Below are 19,992 nucleotides of genomic sequence, written 5' to 3' on the forward strand. Positions count from 1 at the left end.
GTGGGTGCCATAAGGTAACAACAGCTGAAAGATAGGTTCGTGAGGATGTTAAAAATATCCCCTGGGGACTCCCAGACATGACTTGGTGAAACAAACGTTTTACCTAAAGTTCCTGATTTCATCTTGATTGTGAAGGCAGAAGGAACTCAGAAAAGGGAAGCTGTCCAAGTTTCACTGAGACATTATTTCAAAACCTTTTCATGGAAACTTCTAATTGGATATCCTTTGGCCAGCTTGAACTCATGTCTAAAACTGTACTTCCTTTTCCACTCAAACTTATTTCTACCATTTTCCCCACTTCTTGAATGGCAACTCTTCTTACCCAGTCCTTCAAGCCTGAAACTGAAAAGTCATCCTGGACTTCTCTAGACTCTACGTATAAAATCAACATGGTCAACGTAAATAAAAAGGTAAACGGAGACAGCCTCAGTTTACCAGAAATTTAGTTTATTTGGGAATAGCAGAGAAATTGCAATTCAAGAAATGCAAGCTGTATCAAGCTACAGGTGAGTCCCTTGAGGGTTCAGGGTGGGCTCCATTTATGGGCAAGGAGTGCAAAGAGGAGGATGTCCAGCCAGAGCGCAAGCAGCAAGTTCACTGGCTTGAGGATGGGGAGGGATGTTTGTTGGTCAGGAGATAAGTCTCTGTCCTCTGGAAGTCAGGCATTTATGGGAAATCAGTCTCTTGGTTAAGTTCCATTCTTCTGAGGACACATGCCTGAGATTCTCTATTTCCAATCCTCCAGTTCCATTTCAGGTTGAAACCCTCTCACAGTACCCAAGTCTTAACTAATTATATCTCATAAACATTTTCCCCTTCCTGCTACTGTTTTGTTAATTCAGTTCTTTATCACCTCTCGCTTGATTAGCCTCCTCACCTGACTTAGGTTTCACCTTTCTTATCACTCATCCTGCCAGTCTAGTTTATACAATGTTGCCAGTTTCACCTCATTAAAAAATATTATAATCATGTTACTCCTCTGATTAAAACCCTTCAAGGGGTGGGGGGAGACTTCAAGGGAAGCCAGTGTAGAAGTGGAGTTGATGGAATTTGATAACCAAGTGAGTCAAGCAATCCGGGATGTGAAAAGACTCTTCAACGTTTTTACTGCCTATAGGGTAAAGTCCAGTCCAGGCTCATAACACTAAGGCAATTTACACCTGCTCTCAACTTACTTTATCAGTCTCATCTTCAGGCCCTCCCTAACAAATACCTTATACTATGATTATATCGCACTTCTCACCATGCTCTTCATGCTTCCTAGTCTTTCTGGCCACTGTTCCCTTTGTCCCAAATGACCTCATCTCTCTTCTCTGCTAAGTTCATTCCTATTCACCTGTCAAACTCCTCCAGGTGGAACTCACTGGTGTCTCCTTAAGTTTGGCACTATAGATGCCTTAATCCTGACACTGGTAGCCCTTGACCAGCTTACCAGCCAACTGGTGGTCACAACTCAATGTCCTCCTCCACCATGTGACAACGAAAGGCAATATCTGACCCTAGACAGGCTCCTGTACTGGGGTGGGGTAAGGGAATACTTAAAGGACATTATTAGGTCAACTGCTAAAATTGGAATATGGGATGATAGATTAAAGTGTTGTATCATGGAAATTCCCTCATGGTCCAATGGTTAGGATTCTGCCTGCCACTGCAGGGGGCAAGGGTTCAACCCCTGGTCAGAGAGCTAAGATCTCACAAGCTGTGTGGAGTGGCCAAAAATAATAAAGTGTTGTATTAATGTAAATTTCTGAAGTTGATAATTGGATTGTGGTTAAAGTAAGAGAATATTACCATACTCTTCAGAAATATGCACTGAAGTATTTAGGGGTGAAGGGCAATGATATATAATTCTCCCCAACAGTTCAGGAGAAAAGATAGAGAGAAAGGTAGATCATACAAATGATAAAGCACATGGGGTAAAAAGTTAACAGGTGAATCTGGGGTAAAGATGTTTGAGGAGGTCATCAGGAGGAAATGACTGCCAGTTGACCCTGGGATTGGACAAGCAATGGGAGGCTTCTTATCCCCTCCCCTGCTTGCTTGGAATTCTGCCCACTGCTCCCATGCTGCTGCTGCTAAGTTGCTTCAGTCGTGTCCAACTCTGTGCGACCCCATGGACGGCAGCCCACCAAGCTCCCCTGTGCCTGGGATTCTCCAGGCAAGAACACTGGAGTGGGTTGCCATTTCCTTCTCCAATGCATGAAAGTGAAAAGTGAAAGTGAAGTCGCTCAGTCGTCTCCGACTCTTAGTGACCCCATGGACTGCAGCCCACCAGGCTCCTCCGTCCATGGGATTTTCCAGGCAGGAGTACTGGAGTAGGGTACCATTGCCTTCTCCAACTGCTCCCATAGCCAGAGGTGATTCAAGGCCAGAGCTCTGAGAGAGTGAGGTATTGAGACCACCTGGACTGAATAAGTGACTGAGCCCAGTTTGGGCCTCTGTGTAAACTTTTAAGATTCTGGCAGGTGGGTGTGGAGATGGGTTTGTTTTGGGACCATCCAAGATGAGCCTCCTATGTAAGTTTCCTAACTTACAAAACCTCCTCCTACCAGTCTGGGGTGGTCTGCCTCTTTGGTCTCTCCTCGCTTCTGAGGATAAGGCGCCAATCTCAAATTTCACCTGGGGAGCTCCAGAGGTTTTGAACCGACAAAAGGGTTTATAACTGTTCTTTAAACTATTTCTTTAAAAAAAAAAATGTATTGGCATCTAGTTGCTTTACAGGACTTCACCAGTAATGAATCCGCCAGCAGTGCAGGAGATGTGGGTTCGATCCCTGGGTCAGGGTTCGATCCCTGGAGAAGGAAATGGCAACCCACTCCAGTATTCTTGCCTGGAGAATCCCCATGGACAGAGGAGCCTGGTGGGCTACAGTCCATGGGGTCTCAAAGAGTCAGACACGGCTGAAGGAACTGAGCGTGCGTGTGTGCATAGTTACTTAACAATGTTGTGTTAGTTTCTGCTGTACAGCAAAGTGAACCAGTTATACATATATCCCTTCATTTCTAGATTTCCTCCCCATTTAAGTGACCACAGAGCATTGAGTAGAGTTCTGAGTGCATGCATGCTAAGTCACTTCAGTTGTGTCTGACTCTTTGTGACCCCATGGACTGTAGCATGCCAGGCTCCCTTGTCTATGGGATTCTCCAGGCAAGAATACTGGAGTGGGTTGCCATGCCCTCTTCCAGGGGATCTTCCCAACCTGGGGACTGAACCCACATCTCTTACATCTCTAGCACCACCTGGGAAACCTAGAGCTCCTTGTGCTATAACAGAAAGTTCTCACTAGTTATATATTTTATACATTATATATATGTATATAAAGTCCATATATATGTATGTGTGTGTGTGTGTGTTTGTGTATACAGTCTTCCCTGGTGGCTCAGCTGGTAAAGAGTCTGTCTGCAATACAAGAGTGAAAGAAAGAAAGTGAAGTCACTCAGTCGTGTCCAATTCTTTGCAACCGCGTGGACTGTAGCCCACCAGGCTCCTTGTCCATGGGATTCTCCAGGCAAGAATACTGGAATGGGTTGCCATTTCCTTCTCCAGGGGATCTTCCTGACCCAGGGATCGAACCTAGGTCTCCTTCATTGCAGGCAGATGCTTTAGCTTCTGAGGCACCAGGGAAGCCCAGGAGACCCGGCTCAATCCCTGGGTCAGGAAAATCCCCTGGAGAAGGAAATGGTAACCCACTTCAGTATTCTTGCCTGGAGAATTCCATGGACAGAGGAACCTGGTGGGCTACAGGCCATGGGGTCACAAAGAGTCAGACACAACTGAGTGACTATATATATGTCAATCCCCACCTTCCAATTCATCCCACCCCTCCTCTTTATACTAGTCTTATTCTAGCATTCTTGCTGTATGTTTGAAATTATCTCCAAATAAAAAAAATTTAAAATCATGCAATAATACCTTTATCAGAGTACTTATATTGTGATTGTGTCTCCACTAGCCTATGAGCAATCACAGATATGGACTGCTGCTGCTACTGCTGCTGCTACTGCTGTTAAGTCGCTTCAGTCGTGTCTGACTCTGTGCAACCCCATAGACAGCAGCCCACCAGGCTCCCCCGTCCCTGGGATTCTCCAGGCAAGAACACTGGAGTGGGTGGCCATTTCCTTCTTCAATGCATGAAAGTGAAAGTGAAGTCACTCAGTCGTGTCCGACTCTTAGCGACCCCATGGACTGCAGCCTACCAGGCTCCTCCGTCCATGGGATTTTCCAGGCAAGAGTACTGGAGTGGGGTGCCATTGCCTTCTCCGAGATATGGACTATGATTCATCATTTCCAGGGAGCATGCCTTCACAGGACAGGACAAATGGTAGGTATGCTATGCATGCTTATTAATTGACCATAAGCATTAGCAAATGCATTCCCTGCAAAGGGTGTACTGATAAGGGTTAATCTCCTGGGTGATGTGTTAGAGGTTCAAGCAAGTTAAGAAATGTCTGCTGGTGCTCACAGCAAAACCATTTATCATTAACATTCTTGATGTTATCGCCTCTTGCCTTCAGGGGTTGGTTTGACTTTACAGAGATACTTCTGCAAAGGAAATATCATGGATTCCTCAGTTCTGAGTATGTTAAGGCTTTCCTAAAGTAAAGCCCAAACTGTGTTATGCTCATTGTGTTGAAATTTTAAAGCCCAAACTGTGTTGTACAGCCTGTGTTGAAATTTACCATTTCCTATTATTTCTATAATTGAGCAGACACCCTGAAAAATTTGTGAACACTCCCATACCACCTTCACAAAAAGGTATGATTGTAAGCCCCAAAGAGGTCACATGATTCACAGAGGCAACTATTCAAACAAGTGCCTGCTCCATCACACCTGCCTCTAATTAAGAAAATGACTCATCAGTACTCCATGATGGGTAATTGTTTTTAGTAGTGCTTTTCTTTTTAAGCTCTTTATTTATTTATTTGGCTGCACCTGGTCTTAGTTGTGGCACATGGGATCATCCAGCTTCCTTGCAGCACGTGGGATCGTTAGTTGTGTGTGAGATCTAGTTCCCCAAGCACGGATCAAACCGGACCCCCTGCATTGCGAGCATGGAGTCTCAGCACTAGACCACCAGGGAAGTCCCTGTTTTTAGTACTGCTTTTGACTATCAAAGAAACATAATACAATCATTCATGAAATTTAAAAAAATGTGTTGAGTATCTACTATTTGAGGGGTATTGCCCTGGTCATTGAGGATACAGTAGTGAACAAAACAGTGTCCTGGTGTCATGGATGTTACAGTCCAGTAGGGGAGACAGACATAAGACAAGCAAGCACATCAGAGATTACTTTTGAAAAATTCAAAATTTCAAGAAAAGTATAATAGATTCCTGGGCGTAAGGCTCAGTGTTCCTGGAAATTATTTCTTTAGGAAATTTGAGTGTATACATTTTGCAGTTTCACAAAATTATCAGTTAGAGAGTCTATATATTAGTATCTCCTTCTTGAATTGAAAATTAGTGCTGTTGACTTGTCATTAATAGAAGTAATGGAATTAATTCTTCAGGAATTTCCTCAGTAACATATGAATGAACCCATGTCAGTTAAAACATCCAGCAGGAACCGATGGCACACTCAAATGTTTTGAAAGAATCATTTGATAAGGCATCTATTTACAAAATTTAGATAGGGTATAGAGAATCCACAAGTGATATTCCAAACCCGAGGCTAGTAAGGCTGTGAACAGTCCTAAACTTGAAGCAGCAAAGGGAGAGAGTGATTTCTTGAACTTGGGTGTAGGGGAGAGCAAGCACCGGGTGGCAAGGGCTACCAGACAAGAAGAGTTATGACCTTCAAGTGACAGAAAGAGCCAGTTTACCTCCAGACACCTCTCAGGGAAAAAAAATCATAGAAATAAGTACCCCAGTTTCATTCTTTTGCATCCTTGCCAGTCTTCCCCATTGGCCAAGCCACACTGGAAACCAGAGGCAACGGAGCTCACCAATGCATTGAATTGGCCAAAAAGTTCATTTGGATTTTTCTATAACATCTTACCATCAATATATATGGGCTGGTACAGAGCAGAGTGAGGCTTCCCAGGTGGCGATAGTGGTAAATAATCTGCCTCCCACTGCAGGAGACATAAGATAGTGTGATCCTTGGGTCATGAAGATCCCCTGGAGAAGGAAATGGCACCCCACTCCAGTATTCTTGCCTGGAGAATGCCATGGACAGAGGAGCCTGGCGGGCTATGGTCCATAGGATCACAGAGTCGGACACGACTGAAGCGACTGAGCATGCAGGCACCGAGCAGAGTAGAGAACACATCGAGAGGAGCAAATCCTGAAAGGAAATGCAGCACAGGTTCCCATTACTCTTTTCTCATCACAGCCTAGGTCTTTAATATTAATTTTTAATTTATTTATTTGGCTGGGCCAGGTCTTAGTTGCAGCGTGCAAACTCTTAGTTATAGCATGTAGGATCTAGTTCCCTGACCAGGGATCGAACTCAGATCCCCTGCATTGGGAGTGTGGAGTCTTAGCCACTGGACCACCAGTGAAGTCCCACCTAGGTCTTGAACTGTTTGCTTCAACCTACACTGTATTTTATTCTCTGACTGGTTTCTGACCTTATCATTTCATAACCCCCTTTTCTTATGTAAAACTGAAGGTCATCTTTGGAAGCTGATGCTTATCACTACTTCTTACTTGTGACTTCTGGCTTCCCTTCCTCCCTCATCCCATGGACTAAGATGTTTTCATCTGTTCTGGATAACCTTGCCCAGTTCACTCTGGAACACTGTTTGAGCAAAGGCCCTCAGAGCAAGAACCCCTGTTATATTTGCTTCAGCCTTGTGAGTGGTGACAGGATGTGACAGGTGAGATGGGAAGCGCTTATTTGTGTCAGACAAATAACTCAGTCATCACTCCAGTTCTGTTTACCTCCATCCCTCTGTCTTGCCTGACAGCCACACCTATGAGTAGATTAGGATCCTGGAGAACAAAGACACTGGACTCCAAACAAAGGTTCAAAGGATACCTCATCAGAGGTGAGAAGAGAAGCAACTGGGGAGACTATATGAACTTGAGGAACTAGTATTTCTTGCCCATACTGGATGATGACATTTTTAAACAGGGCAGTCTCGTAAAGAGTTCTGGCATGCCTGGGAAAAACAAACTTCAATTTCAGTGTAGTAGTTACCTCTGGAGCAGGAAGATAAAGAGATCCAGAAGTACAGAGGGAGCTCCAACTGGGGCTATATTTTATTTCTTAATAACTGAAATTCTGAAGCATGTATAAGAAAATTCTAGAATTTCATGGTGGGGTGCTAATTATGAAATGCTTTGTATTCTTCTCTATGTGGCAAATACAGTTGAGGAGAGGAGGATGGGGGGAAGGGGCTGCACCCCAGACATGACTAAGGAAAGCAGACATGATGGAAAGAATAGTGTAATTAAATCTGTCTGCTAGTCCCCAGTGGTGTTCTGGAAGTATGTTCCTTCAGTCTAGCCACAGGCAGAGGCCTCATGGGTGCTCTAAAATCATGATGACACTAGTGATTTGGAGACCTGATGAAGTTTGTATTCCTAGCTTTGCTCTACAAAGGAAGTAGTTCCATGTAGCATTGGGTTGGCCAAAAAGTTCGTTTGAGGTTTTCTGTATGATGTTATGGAAAAACCCAAACGAACTTTTAGCCAACCCAATAGCTAGAGGCCAGTCTGATAAAGCCAGCCTGCCCAGGTTTAGGTCTTGGCTTGGGCACTTTCTGGCTGTGTCACTTTACCTGTCTGTATCTCAGTTTCCTCATCTGTAAAACGTGATGAGAATGTCAACCCAGGTCAAGAGGTTGTTTTTTTTTTTTTTTTTTTAGTGTTTTCAGTTTATTTATTTATTTTTTTTTTTTACAGGAATTTATTTTTTTTTTATTTTTTTTTTTTTATCTATTTTTTTTTTATATATATATTTTTTAATTTTTTAAATTTTAAAATCTTTAATTCTTACATGTTGTTGAGAAGAGTATGGCCACAGACTGAATTTTATTCTGGTTTTATGCTTTTCTTCTCTCAGACAAGCTGAAGTAATGGGAACAGTCCTCTCCACAGGAATTGGAACACTTTTGCTGTAAAAGGCCAGATAGTAAACATTTGAGGCTTTGTGGGCCATGTGGTCTCTACCCCAATTACTCAGCTCTGGTGTTGTGCTGAGAAAGCAGCCATAGACGATACATAAACAAACGAGTGTGGCTGTGTTCCAATAAAACTTTACTCATAACAATAGGCAGTGGGCTCGTGGGCTATGGCTTCCCTGGTGACTCAGCTGGTAAAGAATCTGCCTGCAGTGCAGGAGACCCGGGTTGATTCCTGGGTCGGGAAGATCCACTGGAGAAGGGAGAGGCTACCCACTCCGGTATTCTTGAGCTTCCCTGGTGACTCAGCTGGTAAAGAATCTGCCTGCAATGTGGGAAACCTGAGTTAGATCCCTGGGCTTGGGAAGATCCCCTGGAGAAGAGAAAAGCTACCCACTCCAGTATTCTGGCCTGGAGAATTCCATGGACCATATAGTCCATGGGATCGCAAAAAGTTGGACATGACTGAGTGACTCACTTTCATGGGCTATAGTGTGTCAACTCTTTCTGTAGCATGTTTTATTTTTAATATTCATTTACATTATGGTTTATTATAGAATATTGAATATAGTGCCTTGTGCTATACAGTAGGTCCTTTATGTTTATCCATTCTATATATAATAGTTTGTATTAGTAGATATTTGTAGATAGTTTGTATCTGCTAATCCCAAACTCCTAATCCATTCCTTTCGTCACCCCTCCTACCCCTTGGCAACCATTAGTTTGTTCTCTATATCTGTGAGTCTGTTTCTTTTTTGTTATGTTCACTAGTTTGTTGTATTTTTTAGACTCCACATATGAGTGATAGCATACAGTATTTGTCTGACTTACTTCACTTAGCATAATGCCCTCCGAGTATAACCATGTTGCTGCAAATGGCAAAATTCCATTCTTTTTTTATGGTTGAGTAACAACCAATCCATTCTAAAGGAGATCAGCCCTGGGTGTCCTTTGGAAGGAATGATGCTGAAGCTGAAACTCCAGTACTTTGTCCACCTCATGTGAAGAGTTGACTCATTGGAAAAGACTCTGATGCTGGGAGGGATTGGGGGCAGGAGGAGAAGAGGACAACAGAGGATGAGATGGCTGGATGGCATCACCGACTCAATGGACGTGAGTTTCAGTGAACTCTGGGAGTTGGTGATGGCCAGGGAGGCCTGGCGTGCTGCGATTCATGGGGTCGCAAAGAGTCGGACACGACTGAGCGACTGAACTGAACTGAACTGAATATATGACACTCCACTTATCTCTCAGAATGATGATGGCCTAGGCTATTTGAGAAGAGTGACACACGTCCCTAGGCCCTGGTTGTACCCTTACAAACCTATACTGTATCTCTCTTCAAAAAAGCAAAAGTATGTTTCCTTAACACAAGCTGGGACCACATCTCTGTCTTCCTTGGCAGAGTCTGCTTGTGACCTTCCAGTTGAATTACTCCAAGACTCAGGGCTTGGTCCCTACCAAGAAGCTTAAAGCAATATCACTTCAGCCACACCATTGCTACTTTAGAAAATTCTCCATTCTTACTGAGGAAATATGGAAAAACTCTAACTGGGACACTTAAAGCCCGCCCAGAACTCAGGGTACACAGTCTACAAGAATTCGATCATAAATAATAGCATGTCGGCCATTAGTTAGGTAGAAGCTGGACACACACAGAGAAGGCCACTGTCTTAAAAAAGGCCAGTTTAAACCTACCTCTTCCCAGTGTGCCAGGGGATAGCCATAGTCCATACCATTATCTCTAGCACAGTCAGGATCAGTTCAGTTGCTCAGTCATGTCCGACTCTTTGCAACCCCATGGACTACAGCAGGCCAGTCTTCCCTGTCCATTACCACTTCCTCTAGCACATATCCCAGGAAATATCATCAGCCAAGAAGACATGACGCAACATCACTGCCAAGGGCAGGACCCACTTACATACCCACAGACAGCACTTCCCAAATCAGTTTGTGTCCAGACCTGGGTTTACAGCCAACCGTCAGCTAGACATACTGTGAGACAACAACCCCTGACACCCAGTCATATTCCCCTGAGGGGGCTGGCCTTGCTAAGACCAGAGCATGGACACCTCGGCACTCAGCACACCCTTGCCTAACTCCCTTCAGAGGGCAAGATGAGGAAGTAACCAAGACAGGCTCAAGCCACATCCAGATACAGAGGCCCCAGCTCAACACCATGCAGAATGGTCTCAGCTTAATCCCAGGACTTCATGTGCACACTTGCTGGATACAAGGTGCCCAAAACAAGGTTCAGGCCTGGCTCAGCTCCAGGCCCTTTTGAATAAATAAATATACCAAGCACAGGGACCCCAAACCAGAGCTGAGACCCAGCTCCTCGAGGACAACCCCTCCAGAAGAAGGTCCAATCCATGTCACCTCCAGGCAGCCCTCAGCCCACCCCCAAGCCCCGTGCAGACCCTCAGCCCCCCTGGCACATCCTAGGGGGGCTGCGACTCTGACCAAGGCCCCTTAGTGTCCTCCGCTCTAAACAGCAGAGGGGAAGGGCGTCCTGTTCAAGACCCACGCGCCTTCCCGCGCCGTCTGTCCCGCCCAGGGCTCTGTCCAGGGTTTCTGCGGAAACCCGGGAGAGCTCCCCTCACGCCCGTGAGGGGATGTGGCCCCCCTCGTGTGGAGAGGACCTGGACTGTGCCCGCAGGGAGCCGCCCGGCCCCCACAGTGCCCAGACGCCCCGGGGTGGGGAGCCCTGCGCTTGACCCGAGACCCTGGGGCACTCCTGCTCAGTCTCCTGCAGCCGGGCGCCTCTCCCTCCCGCCGCCCAGAGCCTCGCTCTTCTGCCAAATTATCCTCACTAACAGCGGGATTCAAGGGCCCTTCATGCCTCTCCTGACCGCCGAGTCTGCACGGACGCCTCTCGGCTGATTCAACACCCATTTACGGAGCCCTTACCGGGGTCATTAGAGGTGGCCATTCACCCGGAGCAGGCCTCATGGGACGACCTCCCCAGCCCCCCGCAGCAGCTTCCCCCGCAGCCACGTGCGGGGCCGGACGCCTCCTCTCCTGCTCCCCTGGGGCCTCAGGGATCCCTCCAGCTCCAGGGGTAGCCGGGTGCATCAAGCCCTGGCTCAGAGCCGGACACCAAGCCCCGCTGTGAGGACCCAGCGGTGGGAAACAGAGGGCTCCTGCCCGCGAGGACCTAGGATTTGCAGGGGAGAGATGTCCACCCAGGGTGCGAGTGCCAAGTGCCGGCCACCCAGGGCTAGAGAGGGGAGTGGGGTGCTGGGGGCGGGGTCTGTCAAGGCTTCCTGGGGAGGGACACCTGGGGGCTGTGCCAAGAAGCGGGAGGTCCTCAGGGGCCCAGAGACCATTGTCCATGGGGGCATGGGAGGGCCTAGAGTTGTGCAGAGAAGTGGGGAGAGGCAGGAGCCAAATCCAGGGACCTGGGGGAAGAGGGAGTTCCATGGAGGAAGCTGGGACCCAGTGTCCCATCTCCCAACCAGGTACCACAGATAAGAGTCAGGAAAGCAACTTTAGGATGTGGCAGCTGGTGATCTCAAGAGAGGCCTGAGGTCAGAGGCCAGCTTTTGAGGGAGGGGGGCAGGTAGAGGAGTGAATGGAAAGTGAAGAGTTAGTGGCAGGGCTACAGACTGCTCTTGTAAAACTTGGCTGGGATTTGAATAGAGAGAGGAGTAGAAAGAGCTGGCTCTTGTGTTAGGGATGGAAGAGGTGTCACAGGTTATGGAGGTGGGGTGGGCGTTGGGAAAGGACCCCGTGGCAAAAGAGTAGATGAGGCATGGAGAGAGAAAAGAGAGGGTTCTGGCTAGGGACGGGGCTGCAGGAGGTGAGATGAGGTCCTAGGCGGAACCATGTCTCATTTGTTACCCTGAGCAGCTGAGAACGCTGTGCCTGTTCTGAGGGGTGGCATATGCACAGAGCCTGGTCTAAGCAAAAATATCCTGTGTCTTGTTCGGTAGTGGTCCACAGAGGGTGCAGCCCTGCAGGCAGTTGTTCCAGCCAGTGCTGGAACCAGCATCACAGTTTGTTCTGCTGAGCAAGTAGAGGCATGAGGCGTGGCTGGGGACTCTCTCATCAGTTATCAAGCTTTGTGCAAGGATCTATGTTGAGGTCTGATTGGGGTGGCCCTTCTCAGAGTGTCCTGAGCAATGACTTGGGCATGACTCATATTCTGATGGTTCCTAGCATGCCAAATGGAGTTGTGTGGACTTAGCCCTATAAACCCTCTGAGGTTGTATTGTCTGTCTGGCTGTTGTTCTTGTTTGGATTCAAATCTGGCCCTCAGTGTGTTTTGCTTTGGTATGAAAATGGGTTCTGGCCTGGCAGATGGCTATTGCATGGAGGTCTGGTTCTCAAGTAAGAGCTGGCTCCCTGTTTGCTGAGCAGTGTGTGGGTCTGAGCAGTGAGCAGTGATCTGAGCAGGACAATGTCAAGATGTATTGAAGACTGAATGGGTTTCATGAGATACGGCTGTCTCCACATGTGGTGAAAGGTGATCCATGTACGTACTGTGGCCAGTGCACAAGCTTTCACTTCAGCTTGTGGAGTAGTGCTGGGAACACTTGCATGGACTGTCTGGCAATGTATTGACTAGCAGATATAGGGCAAAGTTGGTCCTAAAGGGTTAAGCACTGTTATGTGTGTCAGCCTTGGTCTGAGTTTGGGTGGGGGAAGGCCTTGTGGTTTTTTAGCTATAGGTTCAGCCCCAGGAAGGGGACATATTATAATATAGGAAGTCCTCTATATACATTCCAACAGGGCATTCATAAGTCCCATTTGTTCATAAGTCCAACAAAGCCTAGGTATCCAAATAACACAACTGTATTAACCCAACTAACAAAGTTAGCCTAGGTAACCAACTAACACAATAGCATTGTACTGTAATAGGTTTCTAATACATTTCACACAAATAGGACATAAAAAGCAAACAAAAAATAAACAAAACAGTTTTAATCTTATAGGACCTTGAAAAGTACAATAGTGCAGTACAACTGTCATACAGGGGCTGGCATGGAGTGAAGAGGCAAGAAGAGTCACTGACTGGAGGAGGGAGAGGAGGTGGGAGATGGCAGAGCTGAAGGATCATCAGCAATAGGAGAGGGAGGGCAAGCTGCAGTTTCAGTCATGCCTGATGTTGGTGGAACACACATTTACATCTTTCAAAGTTCAAAACTTAAAGATTCGTATGTAGGGGACTTCCTGTATGATGAGTGGTGGCAGGATATGGGTCCCTGTCTGGGTGGATGCTACACATCCCATCAGCGGTACGACCAATGTGCCCATTTCTGCTGGAACAGCATAAACTACTCCTCCACAAAGCAGATTCATTTTGAAGCATCTATGGTTTTCACACACAATACTTCATTCTTCCTATATCAGTCACATCAATAGCTTTAACTTGCAGGTCAGGCTGTCCTCCCCAACATTCATTCTGCCCCGGTACTAAAAAGTCTGGATAACAAACAAGTAGTGAGGACCTTCCCTTTCACAGTTCTCATGAACTCTCTGCCTTTCCTCTTTGGCTTCTCTACCAGTCACTCCTCTGCCGTCCCCAGTGGTATTTTTGGAAACCTAGAGTACACTTACTGTCCTGGTGGTACCAGCTCTCAAGAGAGTACATTTTGCTTGTGTGCTGGATTGAATAGTGTCCCCCCAAAATTCATGTCCATCTGAAACCTGTGAATGTGATGTCATTTGGAAATAGGGTCTTTGCAGAGGTAATCAAGTTTAGATGAGGTCATACTGAGTTACGATAGACTGTAAATCCAATACGACTAGTGTCTTTATAGGAAGAGATGCTTCGGGTACAGACACAGAGAGGAGAATGCCATGTGAAGACAGAGACTGGAAAGATGCATCACAAGCCAAGGAATGCTGATAACCATCGGGAGTTAAGAAACCAGGAAGGGTACTTCCCCAGAGCCTTTGCAGGGAGTGTGGCTCGCTGGCACCTTGATTTCAGACTTCCAGCTTCCAGAACTGTTGGAGAATAAATGTCTGTTATTTAAAACCACTCAGTGGAGAAGGAAATGGCAACCCACTCCAGTATTCTTGCCTGGAAAATCGCATGGACAGAGGAGCCTGGTGGGCTACAGTCCTTGGGGTCACAAAGAGTCGGACACAACTGAGTGACTAACATTATGCAAACATAGCGCTTAACTTTATGAAGGGGACTTTTAGTTGACACAGGAAGGAATGGAGTTGAAAATGTGTACAGTTGGCCCTCTTCATCCACGGGCTCCGCATCTGCGAATTCAACCTATGGCAGATCCGCATATGCAGGATCCCATGGATTTCATGCATATGGAGCAAAAAATATATAAGTGGGCCTGTCAATGTTAGCTTCCCAGGTGGCACTAGTGGTGGAGAGCCTGCCTGCAATGCAGATGATATAAGAGACACAGGTTCGACCCCTGGGTCAGGAGGGTCCCCTGGGGGAGGGCATGGCGACCCACTCCAGTGTTCTTGCCTGGAGGGTCCCATGGAGAGAGGAGCCTGGTGGGCTACAGTCCATGGGGCCGCACAGAGTCAAATACGACTGAAGTGACTTAGCATGCACACATAGATGTTAGCAGCTCTACCATCCAATAAAAAATGCTACTACTTGAAGCTAGGACTAGTGTCTGTGCTCAAAATGAAAAGTTTTCTACAATAAATTTGCAGTTTCCTTTAAGATCGCCCCCCTCCCCACCAAGAAACCTAGACATTAGAGATGGAACTAATTTGTTCATGGGGAAAAAATAATAAAGTGCTTTCACTGACTGCTGTAAAAAAAACAAACAAACACTCAGTTTCAGGTAACTTGTTACAGCAGCCATAAGAAACTGACACGTTTCTATTTCTTTTTGGTTAGCCACTGCCTAAACGTCAAGGATTTCTTTTATTTATTTATTTTTGGGTGCACTGGGTCTGCTTTCCTCTGCGAAGTCTTTCTCTAGTAGTGGTGTGCGGGTGTCTCATCGCAGTGGCTTGTCTTGTTGTGGAGCACAGGCTCTAGGTGCACAGGCTCAGTGCTTGTGACATGCGGGCTTAGTTGCTCTGTTGCTTGCAGGATCTTCCCAGACCAGGGATCGAACCCGTGTCCCCTGCATTGGTAGGTGGATTCTTAACCACTGGACCACCAGGGAAGTCCTGAGGATTTCTTTTCATTTCTCTAGTTATGCTCCTCTTTGGACTGTGCTGCGCTGTACTTAGTCGCTCAGTCATGTCTAACTCTTTGCAACCCCATGGACTGTAGCCCGCCAGTTTTCTCTCTCCTCTTTAGACAAGTGAGTATAACTTAACCATCTGGATTTCATCAAACTTCTACATCTATTAAGTAACTGGGACTGCTAAAGTATTACCAGTGCATGTTAGCCAAAAAAGTAAAAGTGAAAATCACTGAGTCGTGTCCAACTCTTGCAACCCCATGGACTATACAGTCCATGGAACTCTCCAGGCCAAACTACTGGAGTGGGTAGCCTTTCCCTTCTCCAGGGGATCTTCCCACCCTAGGAATAGAACTAGGGTCTCCTGCATTGCAGGCAGACTCTTTACCAGCTGAGCTACCAGGGAATCCCTATTTTAGATAAAATTGATATTGCTTTTATAGTGTAACAAATGAATTTGAAAATTTACCACTGATTTAAAGCACAGAAAATCATTTTTTCTAAAAGAGAAAGTATTTAAAAAATTCCTGGGGAAGTGTCTTGCATCAATCCTGCTTGCTCTGGTTTCTCCTCTTATTGATTTTAATAGTATAGTTTTAGTCCATTTTCTGTAAATAAATTCACTTATTTTAGAGAGTTATTATGTTCTCATTTAGAATTAAATTTCTAGCAATTACTTACTTGGATTTGAGGTATTATGTTTGATGGAGAGGAACCAGATATATAACTTATTCTTCCATCTCCTTCTTTTCTTTTTTATAGTTATTTGCTAGCCTACAAAACATTCTCCCTTTTTTGCTTCATTTCATATCAAACACTCTAACAATATGCCTTCTACTCCCCTAAATTTCCCCCTTCTCATCTCCTTTTGCCAGTCCCCTGCCCTGTCCCAATTTCTCTACTCCCTCTTCGTACCTACTAACTGCTGTTAAAGAAACTGTCTAAATCATACTACCTGGATTCTGTACAAAGTCAGGCTCCAAGATGCCCTAATGGGTCTTAATGAGTGGCCCTTGGAGTCCAACTCAGGAAAGGTATAACCTTTGGGTCTAAGGCAACCCCCTGGCTAGCAAATGGTTTGCCAGGATCCCTACATCACTTTGGGCTTCCCAAGTGGCACTAGTGGTAAAGACCGTGCCTGCGAATGCAGGAGACATAAGAGACGTGGATTCAATCCCTGGGTTGGGAAGATCTCCTGGAGGAGGGCATGGCAACCCACTCCAGTATTCTTGCCTGAAGAATCCCATGGACAGAGGAGCCTGGTGAGCTATGGTCCATAGGGCCACGGCTGAAGCAACTTAGCACGTACATGCCTCACTTAAAACTCACTGCTTAACTTATGCAATGTGACGAATCCTCAGTTTATTCCCTGAGCTTTAGTAGCTTGCTGGTCTCTCCTTACATGGATCCCAGTTACCTACCTGTTCACTAATCCATTGCTGGGTGCTGAACCTTGCCCAACACTTGTCAGTTGCCTTGACTACTGCCGTGCCCAGCCAGGACTCTGACTTTTCCACAAGGAGCTTTTAAAAATATCAAATAATTAAGCCACACACTGTGCTAAATGACTCACATCCACTATCAATTTTTTTTTTTTTTTGGCTGCCCTGGCTGGCATGCAGTGTCTTAGTTCCCAGATCAGGAATTGAACCTGCGTCCCCTGCAGTGGAAGCACAGTGTTGTAAGCACTGAACTGCCAGGGAAGTCCCTCACATCCACTATCTTGTTTAATGCTCACAACAGTCATGTGAGGTATGAATTACCACCAGACCTTCAGCCAATGACTGTGCCTTCCATTACACAGGAAAGAATGAGGACATCCACATAAGCTTCCCCAATTTCATTCTTCTTGACCTCAAAATCTCTCTAGATCTTCAACTGCTTTCTTTCCTTTACTTCCATGATGAAAACATGCCAAATGGGAAGAGACAGAAACAGAGGGGCAATTGAGAGATAAAAATGGTCAATCCATGGTCTTAGGGAGTACAGACCTTCATGGAGTCCATGAGGATCAGCAAAGATGTCTAAAAGGAAGCACCAAGAGCCTGCCGAGGAGGTTCTGAAAGCTGTCATACAAGATTTTGAAATTGGAAGACAAGGAAAGAGCTCAGTAAGGTTTGGTGGGTTGAGAGTGTAGCATTTCTTGTTGGACACCTACTGACTTCTGAAAACACCCTTCTTTTTCATGTGGGGTCAGCCAATGTGTAGAGACTTTCAGTCTTCATCTTTTTCAAGGCACTACTCACCTGCCAACTTAATCACTCAGATGGTTTTGATTGCATCTCTGCAACTACCACTTCTACCTTGATAGCTCCAGACTTTCATGAGTTTCCCATAATGATTCCAGAAGTCCAAGTTCCCCACTGTAGTCAAGTGCCTCCGCCTGCCTTAGCTTTGAGGAAAGTCAATACAACCCTCTTTACATCCAATCATATTTGGCTACCACCCAAGATGAAGCCCCCTGATCATCTATCCTCTCTCTTCCTTTCATCTCCATCCTGCTCTGTACTTCCGTGAAAGTGAAAGTCACTCAGTCGTGTCCGACTCTTTGCGACCCCATGGACTATACAGTCCATGGAATTCTCCAGGCCAGAATATTGGAGTGGGTAGCCTTTCCCTTCTCCAGAGGATCTTCCCAACCCAGGGATCGAACCAGGGTCTCCCACATTGCAGGCGAATTCTTTACCAGCTGAGCTATCAGGGAAGCCCTCTGTACTTTGGTACTACCCAAATTCCCACTAACACCTCTCCCACCCAGACCTTTCCACTTGGCCCTACGGAATTCTTATTCAAAGACAGACAGACTCTCTTCCAGGGGAACTCTCCCACTTTCCGACCTTGAATTAAACATGGTGCTCCCCTCAAGATACCACTTCCATTGCACCTCCCTCCAGTGAACAATGCTCGTTCATTTATTATTCACATAATACAGTAGGTATTCTCCTATGTCATCACTGCTTCCAACCCCATAACTCTTTCAATATTGCTTCCTTAAAGTTTATACCATCCATTTTCTCTTCTTCATTGCCATAGTCTAATAGCTTCCTGGCCAGCCTCTCTCTCTCTCTCTCTGTCTCTCTCTGTCTCTGTCTGTCTCTCTCTCTGTCTCTGTCTCTCTCATTGGTTGAATATGTTGACACATGACTCACAGTCTTCCTCTCTAACAAACTGGCTACCATCTTGAGCAACTTCAGTGTTCCTATCAACAAGCATTCATCTTGGGCACCTAGTGTTTTTTGGGGAGGGGGGATTCTAAAAAGGCAGCATTTGAACAGCCTCAGCTGACTAAATTTTGTGGTTTCTTGGTGGTTACTCAATATGAAATGTCTCCATTTGGACAGAAACTCAGCCTTGTTCAGGACAGAGGGTGCAGGATGATCGTAGTTAAGTAGAGATTCAATAGATCTGAATTTTTCTCTGAAGCAGACTCAGTCTCCAAGTAGATGAGATGGTGAGATTTCTGGGGAAAGCAAGAGTTGCAGCAGGCTGAATCTAGGCTTATCTGGTGGGTGGCACAATATTCAGATCAACTCTATTACAAAGAGACTACCCTCTGAATTAACGTTTCATGATGTTGATAAGTAAAAAATGTGATTTCAGTAAATATTTCCTGAGCGTCTGCTATGACCTAGGTACTGTCCCAGGAGCTGAAAAAAGAAAAATGGAGAAAAAAAATCCTGACCCCATTGCTTACATAGGTTCATAAATGCTTAGCATAAATCACTCATATGTCAAGTTGAAATAGTGATATGCACTTCACAGAATTGTGACTTTTAGATGAGATAATTCATATGAGGCAGATAGCTCAATAAATGGTAAGTAAAGTAAAAGCATGGGGCTACTGTGAACTCTTCTGCACCTCCTGAGTATGACCACCAGGTGTCAGCCTCCCCTAGCTAAACCCTAGCAGGCCAAAGGTGACCCAGTCATCTACCCTCTCCAACAGGAGAGGAAGGCACAAAGGACTCGACAACTATTTGCTCCTCACCTATTCCTGATCAGAGCTACTTAGGTGCAGAAATTTCTTAGTACTGATTTCAGGTGAGGACTTGGGTGCCCACAGAGTAAGCCCAGTTGGAAGGGTTCTGCAGTCTCCCTAGGCACCACAAGGTGGAAATGACCAAGATCTGGTCAAGGAGAAACAGAAAAAGGACATTAAAGGCAAAGAGGGGGCAAAGCCAAGCCAATTCAGGAAAAGGTTAAGGAGAGAATGAAATTGGAGGATGACGTGACAGAGAGGGAAAGATAAAACTTTTCTTATTTCATCACCTCTCCAGGGCCTTGCCCAAGGCCTTGCCAAAGCCTTCCAGCATTTAAGCCACCAGCAACCCAAAACTCCCACCTCCCAGGCTCCTGCCACACGTCAAATCCCTTTAAATCCTTGTAATCCCACTGATTCTCTAGCTGGCTTTCTCTCGGATATATTTCAGAGAGGAGCTTTCCAGTCCCTGGCAAAGAACTCATCATTCTTTTTGAGCCCTTGTAATTTCAACTTTGTATCTGAGCTGCCATATTTTCCAGACTTCCCTGTTCTCCTCATTAGAAACTATATTTCCATTTTTTGAAAGAAGCTTTTTTCCTCCTTACAATAGCCTCTTTGACTTTGCCAGTTAACCAAGTTGCATATTTTGTTTCCCCAGTGCCTAGTATTTTTGATCGTTGGCATATATTTTCTCAGGCTTCCAATACTGTATTTTTTAAATAGTCCGCAGTCTTCCTGTGGTATATTGACTTTTTGAATGTTGGTCTTAATTTTTCCTAATGTCCTGTAACATGTAGCATACCCAAACAGGAATAGGC

At 45.7% G+C, this 19,992-nt stretch overlaps 1 protein-coding gene across 2 annotated transcripts in view; it reads left to right on the top strand.

Moving 5' to 3' along the window:
• The first annotated feature begins 284 nt into the window (after positions 1-284).
• XIAP (X-linked inhibitor of apoptosis) overlaps positions 285-19,992 on the top strand; it is an 80,638-nt gene continuing 60,930 nt past the window's right edge. Inside the window, exons 1-2 of one of the 2 annotated variants that reach the window (XM_060408151.1) lie at positions 285-506; positions 3,953-4,321. In XM_060408151.1, coding sequence (XP_060264134.1) covers positions 4,267-4,321 — 55 coding nt within the window. In that variant the 5' untranslated portion in view covers positions 285-506; positions 3,953-4,266. The remainder of the gene's footprint in view (positions 507-3,952; positions 4,322-19,992) is intronic. The other variant, XM_060408153.1, reaches the window with a different exon arrangement.

This window comes from Ovis aries, chromosome X, assembly GCF_016772045.2.
Source record: "Ovis aries strain OAR_USU_Benz2616 breed Rambouillet chromosome X, ARS-UI_Ramb_v3.0, whole genome shotgun sequence".
In the NCBI taxonomy this organism is placed as follows: domain Eukaryota; kingdom Metazoa; phylum Chordata; class Mammalia; order Artiodactyla; family Bovidae; genus Ovis; species Ovis aries.